We start from the raw sequence: 16,298 nt of genomic DNA, 5'->3' as shown, positions 1-16,298 counted from the left end.
AAAAAGTAAAATAGAGGAAGAATCTAGAGAAAAGGGGGAGAAAATTAGACTTACTGAGGGCAGGGGAATCTTCAAGCTAGTATGTGCAAACAATATAACCCAAAGAAATGAAAAAGTATACTGACACCTGAAAATGCTGAGAAATCCATTTCACTGAAATCAATTGGAACAGAAAGTTCTTAGCATCTCTACAAAGGAAGTAATTCATAAGTAGACATCAGAAAGAGAGAGAGAAAGCTCTTCTTTACTCAAATATGCTTTGGTATATTTTGAATTATCAGTCCATTCTGAAAGGTAAGTATAGAAAATGCTTTTAATCTTTATCATACAGAAAAATTAGATTAGTAATCCTATATTCTGAATTTCAGTAAATTAGATGGCATGCAGTTCCCACCTGAGATACATGCATGCATTATTCCTTATAAAAGGGCTTCTGTTTTTCAGTTGTCAATAGAGTGAGGGATGCACAGAGGATGGTGCTTACACGCTTTAGAATAAAGCAAATCTAGATTTCATGTGAAAGAAGGATCTTTTCTGTTTTGTATTCTTTTTCTCTTTAGAGACTTCATGTTTGTGGAGTTTGTTCAGCTTTTAAATGCAGAGGGTTGTCCTTCATTTCCATGCTCTTTATTCTGGGAGTAGTGTTGCAGAAAGTAATAGCATTTGCAATTAACTCTGAAATTCAAATTTCTGATAAATAAACGCCAGTATCTCTCTCCTTTTCTTTTTTCTTTTCCCCTGGTACTAGGTCTGTACTCTGTAATGATCCTGACATGTATGAAATCCCTGTGAATGTTCCTGTGGATACTGTAAAACTTCGAATAGAGAAAACTGTCATACGAAGGATTCCAACTGAAGCCTTTTACTACCTAGTAGATCTCAAATACCTGTGGGTAACTTATAACTGTGTAGCCAACATTGATATCAGCAGCTTTTATAACTTGAAACTACTGCATGAGTTACGGCTGGATGGTAATCTGCTTTCGACTTTCCCTTGGGAATCACTGGCAGAGATGCCCAACTTACGGACTCTTGATTTACACAACAATAAAGTGACCAGCATTCCCGCTGATGCTGGCCGGTACCTGAGAAACCTCACCTACCTGGACATATCCAGCAACAAGCTAACCACCTTGCCATCAGACCTGATGGACATCTGGCCCCCCTTCTCAGGAACTGTCCTGTCCAAGAACACAGACATTCTGGTGACACAGAGAGTCATTTTGGGTATGTTAAACAGCCTCTCTTATTCCTTATTAAAATGTACCTAAATGTTAAATTGCAAGTGAGAGCAGATGGGGGACCAGCCTGGGATTCAGGAGAGTGGGTTTTATCCAGGTCAGTCTTCTGGTTTGCTCTGTGATTATTTATTTATTTATTGTTGGTGACAGAAAACCATAAAACTAAGATAGTGACCTCCATGTATGTTGATATCTCACGATTATAAAACTTGAGAGAATACAGTCTACTTGAATACAGGCCATATGGAGTATTCGGTAGCCATATAAATGCAGGACTTACACAGTGTTTCTGGTGACATTTCTGTCATCTCTGTATGTGTTCTCAACTTGAGCACGTCCGTTTGCGGCTGTTTTTTCCCAATGGCTCACAAGCCAAGCAAGTAGCTAGGAGTTGATGCTCATATAAAGCCTGTCCTGTGGCACAGTGCTGCAGATAGTGCTGGTGGCTCAAAAAAGGGCAATTCTGCTCTCTCCATGACCCCCGTTGACCTTGCATTGTTTTAAAGGTAACTGATTATCCTGAAGTTTTTCCCAATTTACATATTGAATATGAGAGAGAGTAGGAAACTGATCCCTATAACTTCAAGGTACTTTTTAGAATTTTTAAGGCAAGTATATAAGAATGATTTGGTCACACTCTGACTTTTTAAATAATTTTATCCATCTCTATATAGTACAATTATATCAGTTCTATTTATGGCTTTGTGCTGTATCTTACACTTTCTCTCCACTTCTTAGTCTTCCAGGTACTCCCTTTCTCTCCTGCAGTCTCAGAATTTAGCTGGAACAGTTCTATCAACAGTGTTGTTTTCTGTCACTGTTTACATATAAGTGCTTGTTTTGACTTTTTTTGTAGTGTAGCAAGGGGAAGGGAGGAAAACCAGCTGGCTGTCTCTACTGCAGTAGTTCTATAAGCACTGGTAAAGATCAGCTCTGTGTTGTAGTGCCTAGTATTTCCAATTTTTTGATCGAAAGCCCTACTATTCAGTGTTATTTTGTTCAGCTGTTTTGTTTCATAGCAGAAGCTGCAGTTTGAAACTCTCATTTAAATGAGATTTTATATAAGTGACTTAATAGATGCAAGTAGGTTGAACAAGTTATATGCATGCAAGTTGTAGGTTTGCAGCATTAAAGGATCTTTGTTTATTCAGGATTAAAAAAAAAAAGAGAGAAAGCTGTAAAAGTAAGTCCATCTCAGTACTCCTTTCTCTGTCCCCAAAATGAAGGCTACAGGAGGCAATAAAGTAAAAGCTGACTGTGCTGGATCTAATCCTCCTCGTGATCTGATGAGGGAGTCCCAGGGGTTAATTGGTTTCCTTGTCTTACACGACCCAAACCACTTAAAAAATAAACCAAAAGAAACTAAAAAAAACCCCCAAACATCACACCGTCCTAGCATCCCCTTCCCCCTCCCCCCCCAAAAAAAGAAAAAAACAACAAACCAACGCAAAGGATAAACACCAAAAAATCCTAAAACCACATGCACACTTCTCTCTTCCCCTCACCCCCGGCAACCATCTGCATGCTTCCTTAGTGCAGGCACATTGCCAGCCTCCTCTAGTCCTGGAAAACCCTCTAATGCCAGCATTGAGTTCTCTAGAGACCTGGGATGTGACCTTTGGACCATTTTCTGTTATGAACTACAAATGAGTTTTAACACAGATCTCCAGAGGGGCACACACACTGAGTTTAAACAGCACCTTGCTTCTCTTTTATTTTTTACTGTTAGGTGCTAAGGAAGGTGCTGTGCAACCATTACAGATTTGTATCTGAGAATGCAAAATGCCAGGTAGTACTTTTATTGTATTGTGTTGAATAAATCTACCTTATGTAAACTATGAATTAATTAGCTGAATTTTTTTGTTGTTGTTGACATCATAGCTTTCTGATGAGTACATCCCAGTGAAGATAGACAGTGCTTGCTACATAATAAACTCTGTAGTGAGTAAGACAGTCCCCTTCCTCTGGAGATTTGACAGTGCAAGGCTCTTTATGTCATGGGTTATTTTGACAAATTTACTTAGTCTTCACTGAGTGCTAGTTTTGTTATGTGTATTGCAAGTTGTAGTTACAGCACTCACACTCACTGGCACTGTTGATGGACTGCTACAAAGCAGTTGTTTCTCAGGAATGAATGGCTGACAGAAACTATCAGGCTAGAAAGATCACTTAGGAGTTGAGATGTCTCTGTAATGCTCCAACCATCTCTAAAGAGAAGCTGGCTTGTCTCTGACACTCCTGTCTCTATGGGGCTTGTTGGAGCCTGAGGGAGAAGAAATGTATCCCATAGATTTTCTCCGCCTCCTCTGAGTTGGAGATAAAGATCATAGAGGTATGTGATCAGGAAGGATCACATAGGATACAGATACAGAGGAACTGAGCCCTTCTGGTAAAGTCATAGCTGTTCTTAAAGCCTGTGTCCAGACCACCCCCATAACCTCCTGTGGTAACCTCCTCCAGTGCTTATCTATCAGGATAGTGAGAAAGTTTCTCTTAATATCTAACCTCAATCTCCCTTACTACAAACTAAGCTGATTACCTCTTGTCCTACAGGAGATGCACATACAGAAAAACTAATTACCATCTCTCATAGTAATCTTTCATGTTTTCCTTCCCTGTTTGCCATCCTAACTAATCACACAGATTTTTTTTCACCAGTTTCTAATATAGTTAATATAATGTGAAGGCTTTTTTTGATTGATGGGGGTTTTTTGTGTTTGTTTTTTTTGGAGGAGGAGGTGGGGGGTGTTTCTCATTTTCTACCATAGCTACTGTCTCCTTTTGGACTCCTTTGGGTTTTAAAAAAACATGTCTCCTAAAATGTGATGCCCACAATTGCATACTTTCATGCTTTTGATGCTCAAGACTGTCCTATGTACTTCAGCTATTCTCTGTGAGAGCATTCAACCTGACCTATGTACCTACTTAGAATGGTAACTGCAGCCAGAACTCTGCTAGAAGATGGAACTCAGAACAAACAAATACTGTTTTTGTCTAGTCAGGGAAGCAGCAGCTACATTCTAATTAGTGTAAGCAATTGTGGCTTGAGCTGTCATCTCTCCTGGTTCTGGCAAGATAAGATTGCCATTTGTATTTCATTAACAAGATCGAAACCAGCAAAGCCCCAAATTCGGATGTTTGTGCATATGTATTTTTTAACACCAGCAGGCAATTTTATCTTCAGTGTCTTCATTTAGCATCAGGAAGGTTGCAGGTAAAAGAAAGTTCAGGTTCCTCATGTTTGTTTTCAAGGACTCTTGGAGGAGCCAAAGACTACTGCCAGGGGACTGGCATGTTAGCATCTCCTTATTCCAGTTCATAATCTCTGCCCTAAGAGGTTTGGATTTTTTTAAATACCTCCCTCTGTATGATGTTCCTCTGTGTGTGCACTATGCTAAATGGAAGTGGGTTAGGGAATGATTCCTGGCCTTATGGCCAAGTGGCCCACTCTGGTTCTCATCCAGTTTAGGCCAGCTCTCTTTAAAGCTGGCTGTCCATTTCACACTTTGGTTCTCTGTGGGCTCTACAGGACACTGCAGTGACTCTGAAATGTAATTCCATGAATCAGGGATGCTTTTCCTTTGCTCTAACCTGCCTGAAGTAATGTGGGAATTGCATTCAAACCATACAGCTGTACTCTTGTAATATAAAATAGCAGGGGCATGTTGTATGCCTTATGGAATGATAAGGGTGATAGAATAATTGGGAGGTTCAAAGCCTACTGCACTTACATTGGGGGCAACAACAGGACAGAGAGAGCCACCCTTGGTGTGGTGTCATCCGTAAACCTTTCAGGGAGCAATCCTTGGAGTGAAAACTGTCCCTGGAGCTACATCTGGCTTTGTCTTGGAAAATGCCCTTTGGAACAGCTCAAAATAAAGCCATGGAGTGAGCCGACAATTAAACAGTGCAAATGATTGAGGGAGCAGTGTGTGAGTTCTGGCCCTCTCTTGGTTACCTCTGGAGCCACAACCTAATACTTTGATCCAAATCACAAATGAGTTTCAGCATTGGCTGCTGTACAGAGATTGACATTTCTGGCGTGAATGATGGAATAGCATTTTCCATATTGTGTACTCTGAGGAGTCACTGAGAGGAACAGAGGAATCCAGGATTTGGTTGAGTGGCAGTTAGATGAGATCTTGCCTCCGTTGCATGTAGAGGTGCCAAAAATTTGGAATGCTGCAGGTCCCTCAGGTTCCCAGCTGGACCATTGGATAGATACTTCTTTTCCTGAATATACTCCCTAGCAATTGCCCTGTGCAGAAAACACTGCAACACAGTGTTGGACGTGGACTTTACTGTTTAGAACCATGGCCCAAAATTTGCAGCTTCAGTGGGAAAGAGCCTTAGTTGGGTTGGCCCAAGCTGTGGTGAAAATGTCTGTCAGCTCAAAACTTGAATATTTTGCATCTTACCATTTTGCAGCAACTGAAAAGCAGTTACACAAGTTAAAGCCTGAGTCTGGTTACTGATTTACAAAGTAAATTTTGCTCATAGCTATTTCAAATGCTAAAGTCCATATTGACACAGCATGGGGAAAACACTGCTTACTGAGGAGACTACAAAAATGTGCATGGACATGCAAGCATACATATAAATGTGTGACAGTAAATATAAAATATGCTAAATCTAGAAAGAGAAAGGTTTTTAGAGCAATTTATATTTAGTACTTAATGTTAAAATAACACTGCATTGGTATATTGCAACGCATAAATGTTTATCAACGTTTGTTTTGCCTTGGCTAGTATTTCTTTCTCAGATCAACAAGCTGCCTTAATATTTCTACAAAAGAATTCAGTGTTTATAAAGACTTTCACCAAAAACATGTACCACTGGAGACTTATTATTTTTATTTATTGCTTCTTACGTAATTAAGGGGATTCCATCTTATCCTTTATTAAAATTCCCTATTCTTTTCCATTTTCTTATTTTTTCCCCTTTTTAAACTTTTTCTGTATTCTTTCACATGTTTGTTCTCACTTCTACCATCTTGTGAACACAAACTGTTAAATTTCAGAATGCCCCTTGTAGTTTGGAAACTAGGTTTACATCCACGTTTCTGTTCTCTTCAATATCTAAATGAAATATAATAAAATTCAGTGTTTATCTTTGCTTTCAACTCACTAGTGCTTTCATCTTTTCATTTTGGGAATTCACATGATGCTTTACAATGGCTAAAAATAATGTGAATGCTGTCAGATATTGGCAAGACACAGGTGAATAGAAGGAATGTGCTGTGGAGGCAAGGAAGGAACTCCTGTAGCTGTATATGTTATCTGTATTTATGTAAGTCCTGCTTTTTAGCCAGTTCCACCGGGAAGCACGATGGATGGGGGAGATGAGCTGGCTAACTGGTATAACTCTCGCTTTGCACTACACACAGAAGCAGAGTCTTCTGGGACTACAGCTTTACTCTGAAGTTAAAACCAGGATTTCAGAATGACCTGAGATGGCCAAACCTGTGTCCCAGACTGGACTAATCAACCATCCAGTCTAAGCACTGTTCATCTTTGCTTCATCGTTCCTTTTATTTTGTCAATTTCTGAATCTTACTTTAACAACTTTGGGTTTTCTTCAGGGCACTGCAAGAATAAGAAAGCCATATCTGTATAAATATTAGGAAAAGTTCCTTCACTGAAAGGATGGTCTGGGGAGTGGTGGAGTCACCAGCCCTGGAGGTATTTAAAAGACATATAAATGTGGCACTTAAAGACATGGTTTAGTGCTGGACTTGGCAGTAGAGGGTTAACGGTTGAACTTGATGGTCTTAAAGGTCTTTTCTAACATAAATCATTCCATGATTCTATTTCAATAACAACTTTTGAGCACTTTGAGTAGGTTAGAAACAATAATAAACCTCTTCCTTTCCTGCAGTAAAGTTTGTAGGATGCAGAAAGCTGACAGAAATATTTTCTGTAGCATTTAATGTAACGGAGAATCTGCTGCCTAGTATGTGGGAGGGGAGCTCTGCTGATGCTGCAGATCTGTCCTGATTAATGCTGTGGGCCCAGAGTTCCTGCTCTGCTCCCTGCTTGAAGCACAGCTGACCCCTGCTTCTGTCCTCTGGATAGCACAGGGGCCATGCCAGGAGTTCACAAGCACTTTTCACATGCAGTGTTTGCTATGGAGGAACTTCAGCAGTTGAGGCCCCTTGTTTCATGGGAATCCTGCTTTCCCTCTTATACCTTAGGAAAGTTCAATATTCAAATGCTCATATAGTCTATTTCTAAACAGAGTGAGGAAAATTGACCCCTTATAAGCAAGTGAGAATGAAAAAAAAAAAAGAATATTACAGGAGTATTTTCTCTAACTACAAGCTTCCCTAATTGAAAAGATGAGCAAAACTAATTACATGCATGTGCTCGATTGAGCAGAATTTTTATAAGCACAAAAAGCTGATGTGCCTAGATATGGAAAACACACTTGGATGACATCTCTTTTCCTTGTGAATTTATGTGTGAAGATAATAGGCAAAATTTTTATGTTTTGGAGGTGTTTGGGGTTTTTTTGTGTTTGTTTTTGTTTGTTTTTGTTTGTTTTTCCTTTTTTGTTTGTTTGGTTTGGTTTGTTTGTTTTTGGTTTTATTTTTGTTTTTTAGGAAAAGCAGTTCTCATACAGTTTCCTTGACTTCTCCTTCTCTGTTCTAGCAAGGAATAAGTAGTGAATAGATGTAAAATCTCTTCTGTCTGGAAGGAGTGAAATTGGATTGTGATGTCAAAGTCACAGAATCTCTTCAGGTCAAGTCTTGTTTTAAAGAGTGAGGATTAATTGAGGTTCACCACAGTTTTAACCAATCACTACCATTGTGCTTAAAATAACCTAATCTTGGTCTGGTGATAAAAGGAAGCAGTAGTTAATTATTCATGTATTCTTTCATCTGTACGTTTTTTCAGAACAAAACAAAGCATTTTTCCATTAGTTGTTTTGATAATTCTTAACAATACACACTGAACAATAATAGCAGGTGTTTTAGGCTTTTTTTTTTCTTTTAATATTGGTTTGACTTTTCTGTTTTGCTCATCAGTAAATTAAATAGGGAGGGGTTCTTACATACCATCCCTTGTTTCAGACTGTATTTATTATTAGTACTCAAATGAGAAAGGTATGCCCAAAAGTATAAGTCAAATGAGAAAATATTTGAATACATGAATGACATGCTGTGTGGCATTTTACCTGGTGAAGTCACTGTTGCTCTATGAAGGTCAACATAGTGGAGTAATAAATACCAGCTGAGGATTTAGATTGATATTCCTTAGAAATGGGTATTTTCTTTCAACATAGTACATTCACAAAGGTGGAGAAGCCTCTCACTCAAAGACTGGAATCAAGAAGCAAATGTTATGGCCTCTGACAGAAGAGAGAGAGAATTCTTGTGTGCCCTCATAAAAATATTGTAGTCATCAGGGGGTTTTGTGATCCTTCTTATTTTCTACTCCTCTGCTATTCTTTTTATGAATATATTGCAAAGGCTGTAATAAATTGAAGCCAGACTTCTAACAATATTGTTATTTAGTTCATAGCCAGATAAGAATTTTATTGGCCTAAAACTTTAGCTTTTATCCTTTTTTTTTTCAAGGGACAGAGATGTTGACGTAAGCTCTAAACCCTTAAATCATCATGTTCTCTGCAAGCATTGAGAAAAGGGTCCTAGAAGATCAAGATCTAAAAGCCCAAACAAGGACCAAGAGCAGAGGAGAGTGACAGGAAACAATAGTCCTGAGAAACTGTCTTTCCAGAAGGCACAGGCAGGTTAAAATGTATTGTCAGTCTTAAGACATCTTTTCAAAGCATTTTTTCCTAGATAAATAGTAAAGTTAAGCAAAGGTAGTGCTACTACATTACTATGCTCCTGTACACTTCTGTGAAGAAAAGGTCTAGCTTAATAAACATTCACACTGTTCTTCCTCACCTCTCAAAATACTCCCCCACCAGTCAGCTGAACAAAAAAGACAAATTGAAAGAGAAAAGATTAACTCAAAATAGGTCCACAATTGTCCTTGATTGTACTTTGCGGTAGTCATGCATCACACTGTAACCACAATATCCATGTATAGCCTGACAACATTTTTTTCTTCCCCCTCTTTCCTCCCTGCTTCAGGTTTTCAGGACAACCCATGGTTCTGTGACTGCCGCATTTCAAAGCTGATTGAATTTTCCAAAATTGTGGACAGCTCAGTTGTGCTTCTTGATCCATTGATTTCGTGTAGTGGACCTGAGAGCCTGGCGGGAATCTTGTTCCAGAGAGCTGAGTTAGAGCAGTGTCTTAAACCATCTGTGATGACATCAGCAACAAAAATCACTTCCCCTCTGGGAAGCAATGTTCTGCTGCGCTGTGATGCGACTGGGTACCCAACACCGCAGCTTACCTGGACTAGGTCAGACAATATACCAGTGAACTATACAGGTACAATTGCTCTTTTATAGAAAATGGGAGAGCCAAACATTTTTGGGTTGCTTGTGCTTTGAGATCATTGTAATGAGTAACGATGGACCTTGCATTGCATCAAGTTGGCAATTGTATCTATGCAACAGCTGTTATGAAATTCTTTGTCTAGTTCTTGGTCTTAACAGGTCCATCAGGCTGTTTTGATTCTGGATGTGGTGTATAATAACAATGTGTATGGAAGGGAGAAATGCATGAAGCAGGGGAAGGATAAAGAAAAATGAAGATTGGGTTAATTGGGCCCTAACTCAGAAGCTGAAAAGCAGAAAGGAGAATTTGTTGCTGAAATTTCTGTTTTGTTTCAAAATGTTCGTCTTAAAAAATCCATAACTAAGCCACTTAAATCTCAGCTTTGTAAACACAGGATTTTCCAAATTCATGTTTTCTATATTATTTGCAAATTTTGCAAGGCTGTCATTATCTGACATCATTCTAGCTGCTGTGACAGATATTTATGTAGTAACTTAAAAGTAAAAATTATTTCTTGCTAATGCCAAGTGGTTAGCAGTTATCATAGGTCTGAAAAAGGTAATAGTCCAGAGTACTGAAATATCTTAAGATAAAGGTAATTCCCAGTAGTGTTCTAAATGGCCAGTATGGTCAGTGTCACTTGAAGTCAGTGAGACGTATTTAAGAGTCAATAGCAGCTTTAAGACATTTGATTTTGCTTTATGTACTTGTGTTTTACTTAGTGAAACTGCAAATTATGTTGTAATTACTCCAAACACTCATTTTCATTTTGACCCAAGCTGATCACTTTTATTTAATAATATAATATGACCGGGAATCCCATAGTTTGTGTTGGGAGTTTGGCTTGGTTTTGGGCTTTTTGTTGGTGGTGCTGGGGTTTTTTTGTTTGTTTGTGTTTTGTTTTTAAAAGTTTAATATATGTGATTCCTTTTGGCAGAAATAACTTAGGGGAAGAAATAGTCTAATGATGTTTACTTTCTCTTTAGCTCCCATTCATAATGTTTTACTCTTTGCATTTTCCTGTAGTAATTCAAGAAACTCCTGGAGAGGGTGTCAGATGGTCCATAATAAGCTTGACAGGAATTTCCTACAAGGATGCAGGAGAATACAGATGTAAAGCCAAGAACTTGGCAGGAATGTCAGAAGCTGCTGTTACTGTCACAGTGGTTGGTGTAGTTACTACAACTGTGTCACCACAGAAGTATGGAAGGAAGCAAGAGGCTGAGAGGCAGAATACAACTCAGGAGGAATCCAAGCAGGAACCCGAGATGACAACCACACCCCTTGCCACAACACCGAGCACAACCACAGCACTGGTTAGCACTGAAAGATCAACGAGCATCACGTTTGCTGACAAGAAGCAACCCAGGCCCATGTTTGATGGAAAGAAAAATTCAAAGGCTGTGACAAATGGAAACAAAAAGCAGACTGGGGAGATAAGCAAGAAAGGTGAGGACACTCCACTGAATACAGCAGGTATGCCTGAGCAAAACATCACTGTGAAGAATCTAAGAGTGATCAGTGAAACTGATGAAAGAGTGACCTTAACTTGGAAAACTGTCAATGCCACAAGCAACTCCGCAGTGACTGTATTGTACTCCAAGTATGGTGAGAAAGATATGTTGCCTCTGAGCACTGACTCTAACAAAAACAGAGTCACAATTGATGGTTTACAACCTAGTACTCAATATATGGCATGTGTCTCACCCAAAGGCGTGCCACCTACAAAAGAACAGTGTGTTATTTTCTCCACTGATGGGTTAAATGATGAAAGCAGTTCTGAGTTTTCTATTCTGATAGTGGCCAGCAGTGCAGCATGCGTGGTTGTTTTACCTTTGATATTTTTTTTACTCTACAAAGTTTTAAAACTTCATATGAAACCAAAAAGTGCAAAGGAAGCTGACCTTGCAAAAGAAACCTATGTGAAATTTGAAACACTGTCTCTGAAACCTCGAACAGTGAGTGCAGGAGAGCAGCTCTGGGCACGGAGGTACACCGATGAGTCGGAAAGACTTCTCCTTTGCTCTAGGTCAAGCATGGATTCTCAAATGACCTTCAAAAGTGAGGGTTCTAGGTCAGAGTATCTGTGTTGAACATGAGTGAGGGTGGAAATGGAATAAACAATAGGTTAAATTATTCCAAAATGATACTGCATCTGGAAGCAGGTTGATGCTAAGTCATGGGCAGAATATGATATCTGATATAATACAGTCTACTGGATGGGTAGAGTGGTGGGAGAATAAAAGAAAAATATTACCTGTTTATTTTCTTTTTTAATGTTTGTGAATTTGGATGTGAAGGCATGATGTTCTTCAAAAGATAAATACAACTTTGAAATGGTTTCCTGGTTAAAAATATTCTATTTCTTGTTTTTATTATAATGTTCTGTTTTCTCTTCTCTCATTTTAACATATGATGTCCCAATTGCATGTATCAAACACTAATCACAATCTTCATGAAAGTGATGTACTTAAAAATAGAAGGAAAATAATTTAAACTACTTCTATTGTGGTTGAAACTTTATTTGAAAATACAAGGTTTTTCTGACATCAGCTTGTGCTTTGAGATGTCATACAGGTCTGTTTGTACAGTATCTTGGATTGAAAGTGTTCTCAGGTCAGTGAAGACTGAAGCTACGTAGCCACAGTGTATGGGCTCTTGAGAGGTACAATACACATCATGTTGTCATTTTGCAGATGCTGTTGCAAAGGGCAAAGAAACTTGTTTAGTATTCGAAGCTCAGATAAGATATCGTGAGTAACTCTGAGAGAGACACTAGATAATCATGTTATTTTACATCAGATGATCTTTTTGCAAAATCTCAGCCTTAGAATTTTCTTGGATGCATCTGTCTATATACCTCAATTTCAGAAATCTGTACAGAAAATGTCGTGGTACTGTGTAGTGCCACACGCACTCTTATAGGACTATATATTACACAGATATTGCACAATATTATGTACTATGCTTCAGTAATATAATGCATTTTGAGATACAGTAAGAGGAGGTTTCGTCCCCTGGTCATGCTGGGTGTGAGGTTCAATGAGCACAGTGAAAGTTAATTGTGAGTGTGCTTCCTAATGTTTAAAAAATCATGAATTAACAGTAACAATGAATTCAGAGTTGCCTATTAATGATAACAATGAATTGTCTATTCTGAGGCTGCTTTTTTATGCCTGAAGTAAATAACATAACTTTTATTGTTTTAGATTCAGATATTATGGTTAGAAGTATGTATGAATTGTGAACCACAGTTTTTCCTAAAAATTACAACTGTGTTGTTTTCTTGGACCTTTCTATGCCTAGAGGAACTGTTTGTTTTGCTAGGAAATAGGAAATTGTAATTTTCCAGAGGGAGAAATATTGCTCAAAGCTACAAACCAAAGCTTAGTTTGTCAACTTCAAAACAGTGACATTTTTCAATGTCACTAGTGTAGGATTAAATTTTACCTGCTGGAATGCTGATGAGCTTATCTTGTAAGGCATAGATTAGTGAGAGGAAAACACTTTGTCAAAAAGCGTCCAACATAAAATCATGGCAGGAAATGAACACACTGAAAAACCTCCACAGTATCTACACAATGGTGTTCAATGACCAGGACTAGCAGAATGAGTATTTGAGACTTTGCGAGCTGTAGTAAGGAAGCAGATGAGATGTTCAAAAGTGCAAAATTATCTTACCTGCTTAGAATTCACCTTGGTGTTCCTTTCCATGGTACTAGTATGTGTGGTTAAAAATCAACCTTTCTTTGTTTTCAGTGGATAATTTTGACTGCAGTGAAAATGATTTTAGTCTTCTAAGTGGAACATTTTACTTTGTCTTTTTTTTTTTTAATTTAGGAGTTTTTTAGGGAAAGCAGATTCTTTTTGTGTCAAAATCAAGTTTCGTCTGACAACCAGTTAATGATAAACTGAGATTTTAACAGGATCTGAAGTGTTTAAATATTTGCCTTCTTTCTTCCTTACAGATAGTATAGCTGGTAGTTGTTGAAGATGTTTCCAATAAAAACCACCATATTTGTCGTTAAGGAGAGCAATTGTATTAACATTTATTTTTTAATTCCTGGAGAATATTTGATTTCAGGTTTGAAAGCTCTGCAAGAAACCTGAATCTAGTTCTGGAGTTCAAAAGTGCTATTCACCTGACTTGTAGGTGATACATCAATATATAGAACTGAGGTGGTGCGCAGTTTGTTGAGAGAGCTCACTTATGAATGTAAATCTTTTGGTTTGACTAATCCTGGTGGAATTAGCATGTCCTAAAGTTAGGAATTAATCATGGACTATCAGTATATCAAAGATGGAGTTTATTATAAAGGGCATGTTCTTTGAAGAAAACATGAGATATATGGTTTTCCCACAGTTCTTGAGACAAAAAGAGTTACATAACCCATATGCTTCTGTACCTCATATCAAAACAGCAAATTTGCTGAGAGTTTTTGGCAGGAATTTGATACAAAGGCCAAATCACACAATAAAGGCATGTGCACTGCATCACCCAGGATTGGTTTAACTCAAGAGCTGAAGAAATACTTCTGCTAACAGATGCAATTTTTTATATTGTCAATTGTTAATGATGTGATATAGATTTTGTCACCCATAATAGTTTGTATAATATCTTCTGAAATGCAATACTGAATCAATCATCACTATGAATAATGATGACTATAGTCTATATTTGCCTGGTAGGAGAATTTGTAGAGGATTTAATCAATGTTTATGTATCGCCTTTCATATATTTTGCACTTTGTTAGCTCAGTTCATCCTGCTTTTCACCAAAAAGGTTAGACCTCTTTTTATACATTACCTACAATGGGTGTGTCAAAATTGGATGGCAAATGAAATAACTGAGTAATGTGAACTGAATTCTAAATAGAGCTCACTTTTACTTAGAGCTTTAGTGGGCCTTAGTACTTAGCATACTTATCCATAATCTTGGCTTCAATGTGCACTTACTAAGCCAAACTTAAGGCATCCATGCATCTATTTTAGTCCTTGCCATTGCTCACAGTGGATTTTGTATTCCTTGCACTATCATCAGATTCTCGTACTTTTCTCAGACAGGAGATTAATTTCATGTATACCATGAAAATGTCTGTAATAGCAAAACCATTCAGACTTGGACTACATCTAAGAGGCTAAACAAAGGACATTTTAAACTCATTACCTTTTCAAAGAAGTAATTAAAATAGAAACTGTTTTGATGTGAAAATAAAAAATTGTTTTTCTACAAGACACTGTGTTTGCCTGACCCTTTTGTCTTTGTTTATAGCTTTAGAAAACATGTGATGAGTGTAGCTATGGAGACAAGAAGAAATTTAAAATAAATGAGAATACAAAAAGAAGGCTGAGAAACAACAGAAGGGTAATATCCTAGAGAATGCCGTGACTGTGTGCCCCAAAGTCTTTTGCTTGCAATTCTGCTGAGTACATGGCAAGGGTGCTGGGGCATCTGCAGACAGGTAGCTGTAAAAGGATGGATGAAGATACTCCCACCTTATTGCAATGATTGGAGCTCTACATGTGCCCAATTTCAACAAGGTGGGGGGGCAGCTATAAGGTTGTAGTGTGGAACAAAGGCACCAGGGGAATTTGAAAAACGTACTTGAAGCTGTTCCTAAAGTCTGTCTGTGTCCCAGTGAAAGCTGTGAAAGCTTTTTGGAGGACATTGTCTTTAAACTGAAAAAAGGGAAGCAAGGAGCTTATGAAGGTATTGCAAGAAAGAGAGGGGCACGCATCAACAGCAATTCCGGCTAGCCTGTGAAACCTAGATATAATATACTATCATCTGTTGTGATCTATGATTTTCTTTTGAAAATAACCAATTTGTTAGATTTGTGGCTAGGAGGTAGACCAATTTGAATTTCCTTCATGGTCCCAGATAAGATTTCAAAATTAACCTTTTCTCAATTATTTTACTGGATGTAGACTGGAAACATGCTGACCTGGATGCCTTCTGTCACAGAATTCATTGCATTGATGGAATGTGTAGAAAGCGACAGAAGCTTCAGGTTAGCACTGTCACTTCCCTTTGTTGAATATGAGAAATTTGCAGTAGAATAGATGCTTTTTCTTTTCTTTACAAATCACTGAAATTTTTTTCCTCTGAATTTCAAAGGATCAAAGTTCCCTTCAGAGTGGAGGCATGATTATTGTGTCATTTTTATATATCTGAAAGACTCTCTTGCTAAACAGTGGGAAAATCAAGCTGAAATATCAGTCTGAAATATCAGTCTGAAATATCCTGTAGCAAGGAGAGATTTTTTTTTTTACAAAACTGTATTAATAATCAGTATTTAAGATAGTAATCTTTTCAATCAAAAAACCAGAAAACAGCTATGAACAGAAGGATATAATATTTCCCAATATAGAAGTAAAAAAATCTGCACTTTTCCCCAGTTGTCTATTTTTTATGAAGTAACATCCTAATCTTGTGTTTGGAAAGAATGTGGAATTGCTCAAATTATTGCAGCAAGTTCAGTAGCATCTGTCAGGTATATATTTTAAGTATATTGTTCTAACTTCAGGTCTGGTATTTTTGGAAGATACTTGATTGGCTTAAGAGTATTATGAAAGGCTGACTGTACAAACAACTATAACCAACCTCTCATACTAGTGGAATACCAGTTTACTGATGATGT

General features: G+C 37.9%; 1 protein-coding gene across 1 annotated transcript; it reads left to right on the top strand.

The window, feature by feature from the left end:
- The first annotated feature begins 773 nt into the window (after positions 1 to 773).
- Positions 774 to 14,843, top strand: LRIT3 (leucine rich repeat, Ig-like and transmembrane domains 3). Its single transcript, XM_027635937.1, has 3 exons — positions 774 to 1,227; positions 9,343 to 9,648; positions 10,684 to 14,843. Exons 1-3 carry the CDS (start codon positions 774 to 776, stop codon positions 11,748 to 11,750), a joined length of 1,827 nt encoding a protein of 608 aa, XP_027491738.1. The 3' UTR covers positions 11,751 to 14,843.
- Positions 14,844 to 16,298: the final 1,455 nt, after the last annotated feature.

The sequence above is a fragment of the Corapipo altera genome, unplaced genomic scaffold, assembly GCF_003945725.1.
Source record: "Corapipo altera isolate COAL_440 unplaced genomic scaffold, ASM394572v1 22b, whole genome shotgun sequence".
Classification (NCBI taxonomy): Eukaryota; Metazoa; Chordata; class Aves; order Passeriformes; family Pipridae; genus Corapipo; species Corapipo altera.
This window is presented reverse-complemented; position numbering and strand designations above follow the sequence as displayed.